Genomic DNA, 18,813 nt, shown 5'->3' on the forward strand with positions numbered 1-18,813 from the left:
TAGGGGGTGAACTTTATGTTAAATAAGAAATAATTGTGCTGGTTGTTATCATGGCAAAACTGCACTTCAGCCTAGTCTCCGCAGCCAGGAAAGTCTAAGAGGGTAAGAAGACAAATGCATATGCAGTAAGAACAAAATGTTTTAGCCTCAACATCTAGAATGCTACATCTACAACCTACTTTTCTTCTCCCTCTACTGACTTGTAGCCATTTGTAACCCTAACCTTCTTTTTTAAATCTTTTTTTAATGTTTGAGAGAGAGAGAAAGACACAGACAGGGCATGAGCATGGGAGGGGCAGAGAGAGAGGGAGACACAGAATCCGAAGCAGGCTCCAGGCTCCGAGCTGTCAGCACAGAACCCGACGTGGGGCTCGAACTCACGAGCCTTCAAGCTGTGAGATCATGACCTGAGCTGAAGTCGGCTGCTTAACCTACTGAGCCACCCAGGCACCCCTATAACCCTAAACTTTTATAAATCCTCTTCCACCCAAGATGTTAACCTCCTACTGCTGACCACTTTGGGGATGTGGCAGTAATCAAGGAGATGATTGATAACAGAATGCTAGTGGAAATCTTTTCCTGAAGGAAGGAAGGAAGGAAGGAAGGAAGGAAGGAAGGAAGGAAGGAAGGAAAGAGCAGAAAGAATCACCAAATCCTCTTCCTCTCTGAAAGCTGCCTGCTCAGGGGCTGGTGAAACAATCACTGACAGTAACCGGGCATCAAACCGAAGTTCTGTCACCTTACTGCAAACACTGCTTCTGAGCCTTGATTAACACACCTCTCAAACAAGGGGTTTAAATAATCTCTAAAACCTTTGCCCTAAAAGTTTAAAAAGCTGGCTGCTGCCCAAAGACTTACAGTCGTCAGGACACCAGCAATCTGACTGCACGGGGGCGGCACTGAGGCTGCCGGAGTCCCAGTCCTGTGTGTGGGACGCACCAGGTGTGGGGTCAGAGCTTAACCTTCCCACGTGCCCAGGTCTTTACTAAGATGAGGACAACCCCAAATGTATTTACCTTACGAGGCTGTAAGAGAGATTAAAGAAGCAATAGGACATGCTGTGTACACAGCACATTATCAGTAAACGTTAATTATTACAAAGATTTATCACAAAGGGCACTGACATTTCCTGATGGAAAATTAAGAAAGGTGTATTTTTTCAAATCATTTTTATATACAAGAATACTTGTGAAAGTATCGTTATCCTAAACTATTTTAAAAATACGTGGTCTCTGATTCTGTCCTAGAAATATATGTTGCAACGCTCTAATAAAATAGGAAGACATCAGCCTACTAATCACAGCACAACAAAACAGCTCATACTTAGCAGGGGTCAAGTCTCAATGCCTTTTCCATTCTCATATAGATACTGAATTGCTGGAACTGGGAAGGAAGCAAAATACCATCCTAGAAAAGGAAGTGTAACCCCAGAAAACTTCTGCAAGCCAGAGCCTTTCAAGGTGGTGTATGAAACCAGTGGAAAAAGATGGACGGGGTAGTGGGGTGTTTGGGCGTAGCAGAGCTCTGGACAAGAAATGAAAAAAATAAAGCTTGTAGGAACTTTAGAAACAAAGATAAGCTTAGTCTTAAACGGGAAGAAATATGAAGATCTGTCAAACTAAGGTGCTGGAATACTCTGGAATTACTGTACAGCTACAACCACATATGATGAATTATTGGGACTATTCCCTATTTTAGTAAGTTTATTTTTAGTAATGGTTGTTTTTCCTAGCAAATGTACATTCTCACTTTAAGAAATCTGTAAAACACTGGGAAGTTAAAATAAAATCACCTATATCCCACTATCTAGAGATAACCATTTCATTACAGTGCATCTCTTCCCAGTCTTTTGTCTGTGCTCAACATTTCCATGAGTTGTTAGCAAATCACGATATTTGCCTATATCCTTTTATTTTGTATTCTGTACCTTTTCAAATTTAGCATGCCCTTAGATAATACCCATACCCTCAATTATTTTTCAAAAACATTACTTAATGGCTGCATATGATTCTGATGTATGAATGTATACCATATTGCTTTAGTAATTTTTCTACACATAGACAATGAATTACTGTGCCAAATCACATACTATTAAAATAGCATTGTAAAGAAAGAAAGAAAGAAAGAAAGAAAGAAAGAAAGAAAGAAAGAAAGAAAGAAGAATGAAAGAAAGAAAGAAAGAAAGAAAGAAAGAAAGAACACTGTAATGAATATCCTCACACACAGTTCTTCATCCAGATTTGATCACTTGAGAGAGTGCAGGTGTGTGAGCAGGGGAGGGGGAGAGGGAGAGAACCCCAAGCAGGTTCAGCATTGTCAGCACAGAGCCCGATGCGGGGCTCGAACTGACAAACTGCAGTGAGTGAGCAGTGCGTAAGCTCATGACCTGAGCTGAAACCAAGAGCCAGACACTTAAATAACTGAGGCACCCAGGAGCCCCACATCTGACCACTTGGACAGGAGAGATGCCCATAAATAGAACTTTTCGGTCAAATGACAGAAACCCACTCCAAAGCTTCTGAGGCATAACCCAAAAATCCTTTCCAGTCCACCTGTGCCAGATTACATTCCAACAGCAGTGCACAAGAGGGAGCAACGGTGCCAACTTTTTCTGCCTATTTTTTAATCTTCTTTCCTCTTTTTCTTCCCTCAACAGACCCTCTAGTAAAAGAAAAAAACTAGAAATAAACCTGGGTGTTGTAATACTCCAGGAAAAGTCGCAATCAACCATGTGGCAAAAGGCTAATATTTCTGTTACAGTAACTTTCTTTCTTAGGAAAATTATAAAAATCATAAACTATTCAGTACCTCTAAGATTATGATTTAGGCATGGTAGTAAATAAAGAATAAACTAATTACAGCGTTAAAAAAAACTCTCAAAGCAAAATCAGCCAAAGAATTGAGTAGTCTATAATTTCATTACTAAATTTGTTTAACTTAGCTGAATGAACTGATAAAGTTTGAGCAAGATTATATTGTATTTAAGAAGGCAAGTTATAGAACTAGCACAAAACATATTTGTCACAACTACTGCTTAACCAACGTAAAATAATTTAAGCCAAGAGTAATTTGTCAAAAATGTTAGGATATAATTATCAATTTTAAAAATTAGGCTATTTGTAAACTATCATCTATGTTCTTAATAGGGTAATGCTTTAAAAAAGGCTTTGTAAATCTAAGCTGTAAATAATAGTTTCTCTTTCAAAAAAATGATCTTTTTTCTATTTATTTCTCTTTATTTGTTAAAAAAAAAACCAAACAAATGAAGTAGAATAAGTATTTTAAAACACTAATTCCTTGATAGGTGAAGATAAGTAAGTTACGGCACATGCAGACGAGGGAACATTACTTAGCACTACAAAGAAATGAGCTATCAAGCCAGGAAAAGACACGAAGGGACCACGGATACATGTTAAGTAAAAGAAGCCAATCCGAAAAGCTACATACTGTGTGACTCCAACTATATGACATTCTGGAAAGGCAAAACTATGGAGAGTACAAAGATCAGTGGTTGCCAGGGTCAGCTGGGAAGAAGGGATGAACAGGTGGAGCAAATTTTTAGTAAAATTTTAGTAAAATTCAGTAAAACTTAGTAACTAACTGTTCTGTGTGATACTACAATGGTGGATACATGTTGTTATACATTTACCAAAACCCACAGAGCGCACAACACCAAGAGTGAATCCTAACTATGGACTGTGGGTGATCATGATTTGTCAATGTAGGTCCATCAATAGTAACAAATACACCACCATAGTGTGAGTTGAAGGCAGGGGAGGTTATGGGGAAATGGAGGCACAGTGTATGGGATCTCTGTAATTTCTGCTAAAACTGTTCTAAAAAATAGAATTTACTTAAAATTTTTGAAAACATTATTTTTAAATCACTGCAAAAATTAATGCCTTCGGTAAATGTTTAAAGAATGTTTTAGAAATGATTCACTTAAAAACGCCATTCCCTTTCAGAAAGCGTTCGGGTTTCAGTTTAAGTACTATTGACCTTGAACTCACAATCAAAGAGGTACCTGACCTGGTGTTCAAATTCTTAAGCCAAATCTTTCACTGTTGTAAAACGTGTCAACGGAAAGTAAAACCAGTCATGTATGCCATAATCACCAAATTCATCTTGTTAAACATCAACAGGTACTGATGAAGACTAAGTAGCTCAATTAAACTCAAAAGTAAGTTGATTTTAGTTTGCAGTAACGTACTCTGAGGGAAATACGCAGGCGTTGAATCATTTATTAGAATTAATGTAAGCATTTGAGAATGGAAAGTAAAATACCCTTCTCGAAAAAGACTTCTCCCTCTTGTTCTTTCTCTCTTTTAAGGAAAGTTTGTTTTATGGATTTTCAAACCGTGAATTCACTATATCTTGGCTCTTTCCCACTTCATTCTTTCTCCCTGTCTTTTGAAAATTTTCTTACCAAAAACGAATAAAAGCTCAGAGGTAAATAGGATAAAATATAAGCCAATTAATCTAATTCTTTGACTAACCTCACACCATGTTTGACTGATTTAGAGGAAGAGGAGGAGGAATATGACAGCTCAGTGAAAAAGGAGAAATTACAGTCTAAAATTAGTCTTGTGCATTTATCTGTGAAGGCAGCTTATTTAAGTGCTGGCGGCCTCTCTGCAGGCAACATACAAGTTTAAATGACAAATCAGTTCTTCTTCGAATTAATTATCTAAATATGACACCTACTGCTTAGGTGTAATTCTACCACTAACTTCATTTAATAAACTATTTCTTTCCCAAGTATTTAGTTAAAAACATCATCAACTAGAAGGAACGTGACTATACTTTTATCAGCACCACTGGCAGCAGCACAGACGGGTTTTAACGAGCTTTCATGCAGTTTCACAAGGTCTCTAAGTAGAACACGACCTTGCTGTGTGGAGTAATGTGAAACCACTTCTGAAATTAAACTGCAACAACGCTCAAAGCAGCCATTCGTACCAAGGCCAAAAAAGTTAATGAACTTTGAAACATATCATATAAACGATTTTGCACATGGCACACTTTTGCTGAAATTCACGATGCTGCCCCAGTGTGGTAGGAGATACGGAACTCTTCTCCCTATTTATAACACTACTTCTACCTACCTTATGTAGTGGTCCTTGCCTATGTTTTCAGTATAATTTAGGGAAACAAAGTAATCGAACTTGCAGTATTTTCTCTTAGGTGTGGTGGGAGAAACTTACGAAATAATAATTCTGAAAATTATTAGAAACTGTAAAAGATTTTATTAATATGTAATTTATACATGGTCATCATGAATTACTATTTGTATTTTAGCTGTAATATAGAGGAAACATGAATTTACATGGATTAATTTCCTAGGCTACTAGAAGGGGACAAATGATCATATTTACCTACCAGGAATCAGATGTACGTCCTCTCAATAGTGAGGCCCAGTACCAAAAGGATACCTCAAGTCACACTTGGGGACAATCCCTCTCAATCCCGTAATAATGGCCAGCTGCAAAGACAAGTTACTTTCCCACATTCTCTCGCTCCAGAAAGCAAGATCTCTTGGGCCCAGGGTGGCGCTTAGCAGCAATGTGAAGAAGCATCTGATTCATCCTCGTTCCTGTCTTTAACCTCACGGTGATGATGGGCTTTGCTCTTTGTTTTCCCTCTGGTGTTCGCCTGGTGTGCTTAAGGATATCCTCTTAAGCAGCTACACACAACCTCCAATGTGTGCCTTCTACTTCTCCCTGCTACTGCCCACCAGGTCTCTCCCTTCTCACAGTGTGCCCTGTGAGTGAGTGTAACATTAGTCAGCTGCCTGTGTGGAGGGGGGAAGAGCTGTGAAATGACAAGGTCGTATAAGAAAAATAAGAACCAGAGATCAGGGTATCTGATTTCTGGTCTGAGACTAACTAAGCTATGTAACCATCACCTAATTTGGCTCTAATCTAACCTCATTTCCTCTTCTGAAAAATGATGGGAGTCAGACCGTTTCAATGACTTCTAAATGTTACAGAGCTAATGCCTTGGGTTGCTAAGTGCGTCAAGAAGAGCTGGTTGAGAGGAGGAAGAAATGTCCGTTTTTATCTACCTTGTGTATTGTGGGTCTACATAAAATTTCATTTGGAAAAACAAACAAATTTAGACATCATTGGATTAAATGATCTCCAAGAGCCCTTCCAGATCTAAAATCGTATCATGGCAGGAGATTTTCTTCCAAATAAAAAAAAATACTCCCAGATTATACATTTCTTCTGAGTAACTTTTATGTATTTTCAAAACTGCTTGACTGGTATATAATCTATTATTTAAAACTACCTGGAAGAACACAAGACCATGAAGTTCCACTATCGAACCAGATGTCCAAGATATCCTGACCAGGCACATACTCCAAGGCATCAGGACCACCGACCTAGTAAGATAACGTGAAAACATTTTAATTATGCAAAGATAGCGATATACACAATAAAAAAGCAAAAAGAAAAAGTCTTAAGAAAATAAAAGGATGGGGAGCCAGGGTGGCTCAGTTAGTTAAGTAGCCAACTCTTGATTTTGGCTCAGGTCACGATCTCACGGTTCATGAGACTAAGCCCCGCTTCGTGCTTTACGCGGACACAGCAAGGAGCCTACTTGGAATTCTCTCCCCCACTCTCTCTGCCCCTCCCCCACTCTCTCGCAAAATAAATCAACTTAAAAAAAAATAAGAGAATCAAATGCTTACAACCATTAAATTCACATTTTAAAATGAAATTTCAAACATTTCTAAGTATTTTGCAATTGAGTACAACTGCCTCATTTGTATGTGAAAGTGATTGTGGCCACTTGATTCTACACTTACTAACATAAAGTGTTTTCACTTCTTGAAATGATCTCCTAACTTGGATTCTGTTCATGTGTGATGGAATCAGTCAACTCCAATGCAGATCCTACAAAACCCTGATGTACCAAGTTAGGCACCGCTCTCTCATAGTCAACACCTACATCTGCTTAGTCAACTAAACCCGCTAAAAATCAATCTTGGCCCTCAATAAGTAAACAAATAACCCTCATACTCCACTGCTATATTAAACACCAAGCTTCTATGGGTAGGCAAAAACGTCTACTCTCAAACTGCACTGGCTCCTGATTTATAGTGAAATGAACTCATCAACTTTACACAATGACATAAATACTTTTTAACGCTCAAGAATCCCTTGTGTTTTCATTAAGTCATGCAATGCACACAAAGGTTGTTAAATACACACAGAATTTTACCTGCGATAAGACTTCCTGAGGAAGAAGCTGCTCAGGGGGATGAGTCCACCAGACATCGCTGCCATGTTGTTCCACTAGTTTAATAACATGCTCTGTGGTTTGGCTGTTTTAGGTGGGAAAAGGCAAAACTGTTCAATTAACTACAGAGGGTAATAGTGAACATTTAAAAAATAAGAAACAGCTAAAAGAAAAAAAGAAAAACAAAGAATATTTTCCCCTATCCACAGAATATTTTATTCAAAAATATTTATTGAGAACCTCCAGTATCTTAGAGACTGTCCTAGGAACTGGAAATATAGCAGTTGACAAGACAGGTAAGATTCCTGCACTAATGGAACTTACACTGTACGATCCGAGATACCTCCCTCAGAATGCCATGTAAACGAAGTAAGATGATGCACAAAAAACGCAGCACAGAGCCTAATATGCAGTAAAAAGCCAGTAAGTGCACATCAACTGAAATTGACCATATCTTTGGGAAGACACACAGTTATAAATTCTTTGAAAACTAAACTCGGGAAAATTTATACTACATTTTCTCACAGCAGTAACATACTTTTAATTTATTATCACAGCTTTATTGACGTTACAACTTCCTCTAGTTGCTTTCCATGGGTCAGAGTACATGTAATGGTTAAGAGCATGGACCTTAGAACTAGACAGCTTTGGTTCCATTCCTGGCTCTTCCACTTATTACCTAATGTGACCTTGGCTACAGCACGTAACATTTCTGTATCTGTTTTTAAAATGCAGATAATAATATCATCAAGATGGCTATTAAGGATATTAATTAAGCTTATATATATAAAATGCCTAGGACAACGTCTGGCACATACTAACAAGTATTATATAAGTGTTAGTTATTATTCAAACTCATTTTGTGAAGTCAGGTAAATTTAGAGAGTAATTATGTTAACCTATCACCAAGATACAAATCCGTATTAATATTTACAGATTAAGACACACATACAAAAGCTAACTTTTGAATTATGCTCATTTCCACCACATTCCACTAGTTACTAATTCTTAGTAACTAAGAATTAACTACAGGCCCATGAAAGTCAATGGAAATGGAAAGACTAGTGAACAGGAAAAGCTTTACATTCTTTAAAATTGTTTAATGTTTATTTATTTATTTTTGAAAGAGAGCGAGCGCACAAGTGGGGGAGGGAGAGAGAGAGAGAGGGAGAGAGAGACAGAGACAGAATCTGAAGCAGGCTCCAGGCTCCAGGCTGTCAGCTCAGAGCCCAACACGGGACTCAAATGCATGAACTGTGAGATCCTGACCGAAGTCAAAAATCAAGACTTGGACCTTAACCACAGAGCCACCCAGGTGCCCTGAAGTCATGAGATTTTATATTCCTGACCCGTTCCTCACTCGGGGTGGTTCACATAAGGACAGGTTTCAGAATACTGTTTGGGAAATATACTTAGGCCAGCATTTCCCAAACCATCTTTGGGGTACACGGAAAACTCCTAACGTTAACACAGACATACCACAAAATAGTCCACTGTGATCACACAGATTTAGGCAACTCTGATGCTGTGTCCCTCTTTGTAAGTTATGCTGTGAATTAACATATTAAGGATCCAGAGAAGTCCTGAAGCAAATGAACCGATCCCCCTTAATTTAACTCAGTGCCCTGAAAAGCTTTACATTCTTAATCTGGATCTGATTCTTATTAATCATGACTATGCAAGGGCAAATCATCTACCTCTTTGGGTCTGAAAATTCACAGATGTGTATGAAAAAATTATTAAATTATTTTAAATTATTAAAAAATTATGAAAGTAAAAATCCAATGGGTATTACAAATTATTTAGATAGGCTCAAAAAATTGAAATTTCAAATACCTAAGTTGGTATGCTAGGAAGGATAGACTGAAAAAGTATAATGTTATCAGCATCTATTTTAAAGAAGTTACAAATAACAAGAATGTTAAAACGGGCACAAGTCCATATTTCTTCTAGTCATACATTTTCGATGGACTTTAACAGTAAAGATAAACTTTTGTGATAGGAGACCATAAAAACTTTGTGCAATACCTAGTTATATGACAATATTTAGTTACATATTACTTTTTTATATAGTTTGCACAGAACATTTTAACAGTTAAGAAAATATGAACATACTATAAAAGAAAACCTAAATAACCCAATGTTATTTTTCTAAAGAAAACCTAAATAACCTAATGTTATTTTTCTAAAGAGATACTAGCAAAGTACATTTACATGTACCCAATTATAGTAGACATGATGTTCATACCAATTCTAAAATGTTCGTAAAAAAGAATGATTCTAAACATGAGTGTCATTTTGACCCCTTACTTTTACAATGTTATTAGACTAATTTTAGGTAAATGGTAAAATGAAACAGTAAAACCGTTTCAAAATTGTTAGAAATAAATAGGTTAAAAAATAACACAAAACTAAAAGCAAATGGTTCAAGTTTCATATCAACGTAGGAAATACGGTACAGCGTATTAGGATTAATATTAAAATAAAAGCATTTATGTATATACCACACATTGTACTTTTCAAAGCAGTTTACATGCACTTTTTTTAAAAGTTTATTTTTGACACACACACACACACGCACACACACACAGAGTTTGAGTGGGGGAGAGGCAGAGAGAGAAGGAGACGCAGAATCCAAAACAGGCTCCAAGCTCTGAGCTGTCAGCACAGAGCGTGACGCGGGACTCGAACTCCCGAACCGTGATTATGACCTGAGCCAAAGTTGGATGCTCAACCGACTGAGCCACCCAGGCGACCCTAAAGCACTATCTAATTGGATTCACAGAAAAACATATTTAGTAGCTCCTGACAGATAAACCCTGTTCCCTGCCTCGGGGTTCCTTAAGTCATGAGCCTTTAAACTAAGTAACACCGGTAATGCCAGGCCTTAAAACTGTCTCCTAAATCATGGTTTGATTCTGTTTTTACTTCTCCCTTCAGCTTCTCTAACTCATCTACAAAGACAACCACTGTACCTGTGAATTCACACTTCTATTCTCTTGCCTTGCTAAGCAAAGGCAACAAAGAGTCTTATTACCCATGTGTAATGAAACCCTCAACTGGAGACGAAGTGAGGGAACAGGGCAGTCCCAGGAGATTAGTGTGCTGACAGAACACACACCAAGTCCAAAGACCGGATTCTACCCATGAATTATTAGATACTGATAGGAATACATCATATTATTTTTCTGAGCTTCAGTTTCTGTGAACACTGGGAACAGCTGTCAGAAAGAAGGCCATATGAACCTTATAATTATAGATGACGCATATCCATTTTAGGAGACCAAATTCACCTCTAATGTGACCGACAAGTTCTTTTTTTATATCCCTAAATAGATAATTCAATGAGGTTTTAGAACTATAACTAAAAATACCAAACAATAAAGATCCCCATTTTGGAGCAGACAAGTTATTAAGACAACTGTAAAGTCCCCCCAAGTTTAGTCAACTATCTCTAGTCTAAAATTATAATTTTAATTGTTATATTTTCTTATAAAGATTAGTAATTCGCTCACATAATCTAACTTTTCAGTGTAAGAAGCATTTTATATACACTTTATTTGCAAATATACTCTTTTTAAAAACTCATAAGCCTCTTGCTTCAGTGAGGAGGAAAGTTTGATTTTGTTTTTCTTTTAGTGTCCCTAATACTTATTAAAAATGAAAAAAATCACACAATGTCATCTACACTAATGAAAATAATCCAGTAATAGTCAGTTTTTAAAATCTAATTTCAAAAAAGCTGTCATAAGTAAAACTACACACTTTTAAAAAAATAAACCAATATTTTCCCTCATAACACATGCATATGAATCTGGACCAAAGAATAATTTTTTCAATGTATTCAAAAGAAATATGAAACATTTTATTTTATTTATTTTTTAATGTTTTATTTTTGAGAGAGACACACACACACACACACACACACACACACACACACACACACACACAATGTGTGTGCAGGGGAGGGGCAGAGAGAGGGAGACACAGAAACCGAGCTGTCAGCACAGAGCCTGACGCGGGGCTCAAACTCATGAGCCATGAGATCATGACCTGAGCGAAGCTGGATGATTAACAGTCTAAGCCACCCAGGTTCCCCAGAAATATGAAACGTTTTAAAAAGGGAGAGAAGAAGCTCTGCCTCAATAATAGGGCAAATCTCACTAGTATTTAGAGCAAGACTTGCTTCCCTACATTATGAAATATAAGAATATCATGAACCAAATATACTTTAATAAGCATTATGCTCTGCAACTCAGTTCCGTCTTGAGATCTTACAACACTATATTACATGTATTTTTGAAAACAGGAAAAGACGCTAAAGACAATTCTGGAGCTCGGGGATAAAAACTGAACAAAATTTATGATAAGAATACAGACGTCAAAGACAACACCCTCACAATCCAAACAAATCAAAATTTAAGTGCATGGATTTGGTACCACAAAGTAAGAACTTTCTTGATTTGTACTCTGAGTCTCCGAATAATCTTAAAAAACTGTGGCAGAGAGTTTTAAAAACACAATTTTCAACAAAAATAAACCTACCCTGGCAACCTACAGACTTGAGGTTAACTATCCTAGATTGTAAAATAAAGACAGATTTAACATTAGTTCAAACCAAATCTGGAAGGATAACTTGGAAACAAAACAAAACAAGTGAATGCTACACTAGTGCTTAAAGGTGGTCATTGTCACTAGAATACTGTAGCAAAAGCCTAGAACAGTCCAATGTCCTTGGTGGGCTGCACGGATTGGATTTTCATTCAGAGGGAACCAGGCGACCATTAAGAGCTAAGCCAGCATTTTTAATGGCTGTATACTCAGTCTTCCAAAACCAATCTAGATTATTTCTTTCTATCACCATGTTCCTTTATTATCAACTATATGAGACACCCTTATATACCTGTCTTCGTATAAGAGATGTTCATCTTCTTATTTAAGGATAAATATTTTGGAAGTATAATTTGTTCATAATGAAACTGAAATTATGCTTCAATGAGTTTTTAAAACAATTTTAAACAATATTTGTTTTAAAAGCAATAAACGTATCTTAGTGATAGTGAATATTCTTCAGGAAAAAATACAAGGAAAAGTCAAAATCTGTCTTTGGAAATTTAGAATTCTTCCCTTGTGTTAATAATATCCTATACTTAACACAAACACATGGTTAACTTATAACCTAAAGATCAGTATAAATTACTGTTGATAAAAGTGGGTGAAACCACTTATCACTACATAATATATGCTTCCATTTTAATGCTGCATTTCATAAAGCAATAAATCCATCATAAAACTTTGTACTTTATGCAAGGGCCTTATCTAAACACATGTATTACGTGTCCCTCCTTAGGTTTCAACCAGTGAAAATCCACTAGGTTGTATGAGCAACTGAAACACCATCCAATCATTCTGAACTTTGATATCGACTGTGCTGAAGGCTTATTTAGCACATTATCAGAAATTAAGCAGCATTAGGATTACTAAGCAAGGAAGAAACCTGCTGTCATTCCACTGTCTCCTGTGCTTTGTCTTTATTAAAGGAACAATATTAAGGCCTATAAGACAACTCTTCTTCTGCAAGTTACTGGAATAAGAATGAGGTAAGAGGCTAAATGTTTCTAATTTATTTACTAAGTTTATAAATTTATTCTAGAACACAGTGAAATGTGAAGGGGGGGGATTCTATTTTTAATTTAATCCTACACTTATGTATTATAGGTGACAGGAAACAATTTTGGAGAATTTTTTAATTGAATGATTATAAAATTTTTTCACCAAAATGGTCATTGTTATATGAGCAAGAGGGAGGTAGAGCTAGCACTCAAAGTGAACTGTAAATTCCTTGACTATTTCTAGTAAATTTCTCATAGGTTCTAGAAATCAAGGGCCAAATTTCCTAAATGCATAGATTATTGTATTAATAGTGAATTGATACAATAATCTGAAACAGAATTTAAAATTTTTTTTTAATGTTTATTTATTTTTGAGAGAGAGAGAGAGAGACAGACAGAACACAAGCAGGGGAGGAGGAGAAAGAGGGAGACCCAGAATCTGAAGCAGGCTCCAAGCTCTGAGCTGTCAGCACACAGCCCAACGTGGGGCGCGAACCCACAAACCGTGAGATCACGACCTGAGCTGAAGTCGGAAGCTCAATGGACTGAACCACCCAGGCGCCCCTGAAATAAACAAAATTTAACAACTTCTTTTCCTTCCTAGGTAGCAAATGCTTCTAAATGTTACCTTTGTATTATGTTAAAAAGTATTTGTCTTTATTAACTAGGAGTAGATTTCTACCTAAATTATAATGGCATTCTATTACAGATTCAGAAAAATCAATGATGTTAAGGTCAGAAACGCAATTATATCTTGAGCAAATACAAATGTGAATATGAAGTGCAGATGAGAACATTAATTCAAATGCAAGTTAAACATCAGAGTTTCAAATCTACTAGTCTCTAACCTTATTAGCAATGTGAATCAATCAAGATTTTCTTCTGTGAAACAAGTATACTTAAGACTTGAACTTACAGACTTTGGTCCAGAAAAGCAGAAGGAATGTTCTGGTATGCTTAGTGGGGTTATCAAGTGTAACAGCAACTCCATGTGGACTGTGTACCAATGTCCAGTGGAGATGCTGTTACTTTTGATGATTACCAACTCACTACAATAGAAAGATCTATCCAAGAAAGACAGAAAATCGTGGTCACTTGATTCTGACTTGATTAAGGAGGGAAAAAGATAAGCCTTCACGCGGTCTTAAAAAAATTACTTACAAGTAAGTAATTAAGAATTAACATCTATCTTCTTACATTAAGTGCAATGTCACACCAAGGAACCAACAGTGGAGGAAGATTAATCTTGGGTCATCACTCAGAAATGGTGTACAGGAAAATGACCTATGAACTGACAGACAATTTGGCTAAGTCCGTCTGTCATTTCTGTAGGCCAATATTCTGTATATCTCTTCTACTTCAAAATCAGAATTCAACTAATATGATGCAAGCAACACAATGGGAGATGCACAGAAAAAAATCTGCAACATAAGCATGTATCGACTGTAAGCAGAAAATAAATAATACCTGATGAAAATCTGCTTGTGTTTTTCTGACAAAGCTCACATTTATTTCACCTGGCTTAGTGACCAATCGACCTATGTACCGTTTTATTGTCATTATTGTCAAATAAACTAATTTCCTCTTCTTACTAATATATACATATGTCCACCTCCATCACTTCAAGGAAATTCCCTAAAAATCTTGTTCTCTAAACACTAAAAAAAACCCCCAAAAACGAGGAACAATGACAACGGCTTATACACATTCCTTAAAAGAAAACTGTACAGTGTGGAATTTTAAATAATACCTGTGTAAACTTATGTCAACTTTAAGGTATTAAGGTATCAGCAGTCTACATCTGACCAAGCTCTCAATTATAAGAACAACATGGGCAACACTATTTAGCCCAAAGAGCCTTGGCTCCAATCTGTAATAATACTGACGAAGTCTTACAGTGACTTCCTGGCCTCCAACCTCTAGCTTTTCTTCCTAAAATATACTCTCACTCCTCATGCCTATTTAAGAATTTAAACTGCTTAACCTAGTATTCAAAACTCACTACAATTTGCCCCCACAAACCTCTCTCAGCACTTGACTTTCTAAAACCCCCCTCAACAGCGAACAGTCCCATTATGGCTCCTATACATGTGCTATGCTTTCCCTGCTCCACACCCTCAGCTCCTGCTAATTCCTCCGCTTGCAAAATACTTTCCTACCTAATCCTCAAGGCCCTACTCAAATGCCGCATCTTCTGTGAAGAAAGCAAACGAGCTGTTTTATGGCGATATTTGCCCAAGGCAGAACCTGCAGTTCTTCCCTGAGCCATGTTGCCATAAGGGGTCAGGTTCCCCACGAAACAGTGACAGAATGTATATTTCAAATTGACGAAGAACTTCTACACAAAAAACACTAAGAACTACCTAATACGTGGCTATCGATGATTAAAACACACAAACAAACAAACCCACTTTAATCAACATTCAAAAAAAACCCTGAAACACATGCATTCATAAAAGGACCACCTAAAGAAATACTGATAACACTGACGATGAAAACTAGGAACTTTTTACAAAAATTCTGATGAACCCCAAAGTAGAAACATGCAATTCTACGTCTACAGTCTCTCGAACTCCCCATCATTACTTAGTGGCCTCCATGCCCTCAAAAACCTTATTGGATCCTCAAATGATAAAATGTGAAAATATTTATCAAAATGGGCTCAAACTTTTCATTCATGTTAAAACATAACTTAGTAAAATTTCCATTAACCAGATTAAAACAAATTACTCAGGGGTGCCTGAGTGGCTCAGTCAGCTGAGCATCCAACTCTTGGTTTTGGCTTGGGTCATGATCTCAGTTTGTGAGTTCGAGCCCCACGTCAGGCTCCACACTGACAGCCCAGAGCCTGCTTGGGATTCTCTGTCTCTCTCTCTCCCTGTCTCTCCCCCACTCGCACTGTCTCCGTCTCTCTCAAAATAAATAGATTTTAAAAAATTACTCAAAAAAAAAGGAAAACGTAGGATGTATTCTTAAAAGGAATGATTACTATTTCCCTGTCCACATCTGTTAGTAAAAGCTATACCGAATACCGAAAACCTCCCTAATGTACTAGAAGATAAACTAGCTAGACTGTTCCCTCATGAAAAGCAGGGACAATGTCAGTCTATACACTGCCTCGCCTCGAGAAGAGTCTAGTGTGTGGATTAGGAAAAAAATCTTTCCACCGTTTAAGTTTCTCTACCCTGCACTGTCGACAATGTCCATGTATTATCTTCTCAAAAGAAAAAAAAGAAAAAACCTTAAAGAAAAGAGAAGAAGCAGTTGGGAAGGTAATCATCACTAAAATAAACGTTAATTTTGTGCATTTAACTATGTAACAGTTTCTTAAATTTTAAAGGATCTATAAATCATTATACAATGTCATTTCTATTCAAACAGTAGCCTGAAGTAAGAGAGGGACTCTGATTCCTAAAGAAAAACTGCATACTTGGATCCCCTCCTGAACGCTGTTCATCTTTGGATTCCTGACACTGGATTCTAGCACAATGCTAGGCACACAGTCAGAAACCATGGATTCCCACAGAAAAACTATCAGAGCCTCTGCTTCTAAGTGTCTATACTGAAAAACTGTAGCTGTTAAAATTTCAACCACGTGAAAGGATCTTTGTGAAATTATATTTTATTCCCCCACCAAAGACTGTTATTTTATAATATGTGATTTAACATATATCAGTTCTCAACAGTCCACTAATTTTCTACTTTTGAAGAAAACACAGCTCACGTTAAAATGCGGGGAAAAATTGGGGCACCTGAGTGGCCTGGATGGTTGGGCATGTGACTCTTGATTTCGGCTTGAGTCACAACCTCACGGTTCACGGAACGGAGCCCCACATGGGGCTTTGTGACGACACTGCGGGGCCTGCTTGGGATTCTGTCTCTCCCTCTCTCTCTGCCCCTCCCCGGCTTGTTAGCTCTCTCTCTCTCTTTCTCAAAATAAGTAACACTTAAACAAAATGTCTCCATTTAAAAAAAATGCTGAAAGAAATGCAGAAAGAGTTCTACCTGTTGATCAAGAATTCATCTTTTGTCTTGTGATGAAACACAGGGATTGGAACACCCCAAACTCTTTGCCTTGATATACACCAATATGGCCGTCTGTCCATCGTTTCAACCATGGCATTCAGTGCTGATCCAGGAATAAATTTCACTTTTTTTAACAATTCCTGTAATTGATGCACAAATCACATCCAGAGAGAGTAAGCAGAACATATTTTCCACAACTTCCACTATTTATTCTCATAGCTCTTTATTCTGGATGTTTATAGTCATTTACATGTCTCCCTCCCCATACCCAAAAAATTAAACTAAAAAACAGATTTCAGAGTAAATGAAGCAAAGTTAAAAGAAGGCCACAAAGGATCTAATAAATAACACTGAGAACAGACTTCACCTTTAGAGGACGGGACAAGAGATTTTCTACTGATTTCCAAACACCCTAGATCAAAACTGGTAATACTAGGGTTAGTAGAAGTATTATACTTAGTTAAACCACAGTTAAAATACATTCAAACATGACTGCAACAATAATTTTTAAGTACTTACTTAAAAAATAAGCTGTTTTAGGCTGATAAACAAGGGCTGCAATATTACCTAATTTCACATACTATGGTTTACAACACAGAAAACACTCTGAAAATCACACTTTCTATTATTTGCTCTCTCGCAAGAACTTCCTCTCCCTTCAGCCCCCCAAAAAGTTGTTTTTTATTTCATTTCATTTGTCAGTTACCAAAAGATGAGTTATATAAGAAAAATGTTTGGTAATAATCTCAAGAAAGGACAAATATGTCAACTTCATTTTTAAGAATCGAGCCATTAATTAAGCATTTTTCTGCTTGCAGAGCGATTTAAATATCTTCCTCACTTAACCTCAACTACAGGAAATCCCCTCCCTCAAAACCTACTGGAAGAATGGCAACATATGCGATTCAATTTGATTCACCCTTGGTTTGAAAATCCAAGAAATAGGAATACAGACTGGATATTTGATTTTGTTAAGCAATAACTATTACTTTTATAAGATGGTAACAATGGCATTTGAATTATGTTTAAATAGTCTTTATCTTTCAGGTATACATACTGAAATATTTATGAAGACATAAGGCCTGAAATTTGCTTCACAATAATCCAGTGGGTGGGGAGTGAAAGGAAGGTGGTAGGAGGGGTGCAGACAAAATAAAATTGGCCAGAAGGTGATTAATGTTGAATTTGGGTAGGAGAAACATGCAGCACATTATTCTATTACTGCAATGAGAAACTGAAAATTATCTGTGAAGGAATCGAAACCAAAATGAAACAAAACACGAGGCTCCAGCATTCTGCATCAGACTTAGATGGTCTTCAATCAAAAATCTGTGCAGAGCTGAAGTTACAAAACTCAACATTTACAACAAAGGAAAACAGGCTTCACAGGAACGCAAACAATAAAACAGTCCATACGATAGCTGTCCACTCTATACAAACACAGAAAATGTAAACTGCTTGCCCGGCTTTGGCAAGGGCTTCAAATTGCCAAGTCAACAAATAAACCAACTGATTACAGTTATATGTTAAGATGAAAGCAGTAACATAAAGTATCTTCATTATCAGCCTGGCTAACAAATACATATCTGAGCTCTTTCATTCAACAGAATTAAGTTGTTTACAACACACACACACACACACACACACACACACACACACAGAGATACATATACTATGTGGTGAATGAAGAAGCTCAAATATATATTAATATTTAGAATACCCATTTTAAAGTCTTTGTTAAGTCAAAGCAATAATTTTTTGAATGGACTGCAATTTCAATCTTAAGGAAGCAAAGCGTTTTTAAAGAGTTTTACTGAGATGTTTACTATGTGCCAGACACTGGTCTGGAACCCTCATTCACTTACCCCACGAGGTAGGCATTATTATCAACTTTATATAGATGAGGAAACTGAGGTTCTGAGAGGCTAAC

At 36.9% G+C, this 18,813-nt stretch overlaps 1 protein-coding gene and 1 long non-coding RNA gene across 2 annotated transcripts in view; one reads left to right on the forward strand and one right to left on the reverse strand.

Annotated features, from left to right (window-relative positions):
- The window catches only part of IARS2 (isoleucyl-tRNA synthetase 2, mitochondrial), a 65,692-nt gene that overhangs the window by 15,057 nt on the left and 31,822 nt on the right, over window positions 1–18,813 (reverse strand). Inside the window, exons 12-14 of the mRNA XM_027074993.2 lie at window positions 16,863–17,023; window positions 7,228–7,330; window positions 6,292–6,385 (exon numbers count right to left, since the gene is read on the reverse strand). Coding sequence (XP_026930794.1) covers window positions 6,292–6,385; window positions 7,228–7,330; window positions 16,863–17,023 — 358 coding nt within the window. The remainder of the gene's footprint in view (window positions 1–6,291; window positions 6,386–7,227; window positions 7,331–16,862; window positions 17,024–18,813) is intronic.
- LOC128313019 (uncharacterized) lies at window positions 12,362–16,376 on the forward strand. Its single transcript, XR_008293124.1, has 2 exons — window positions 12,362–12,845; window positions 14,061–16,376. It is a non-coding gene; the product is annotated as an uncharacterized LOC128313019 (long non-coding RNA).

Source organism: Acinonyx jubatus, chromosome E4 (genome assembly GCF_027475565.1).
Source record: "Acinonyx jubatus isolate Ajub_Pintada_27869175 chromosome E4, VMU_Ajub_asm_v1.0, whole genome shotgun sequence".
In the NCBI taxonomy this organism is placed as follows: Eukaryota; Metazoa; Chordata; class Mammalia; order Carnivora; family Felidae; genus Acinonyx; species Acinonyx jubatus.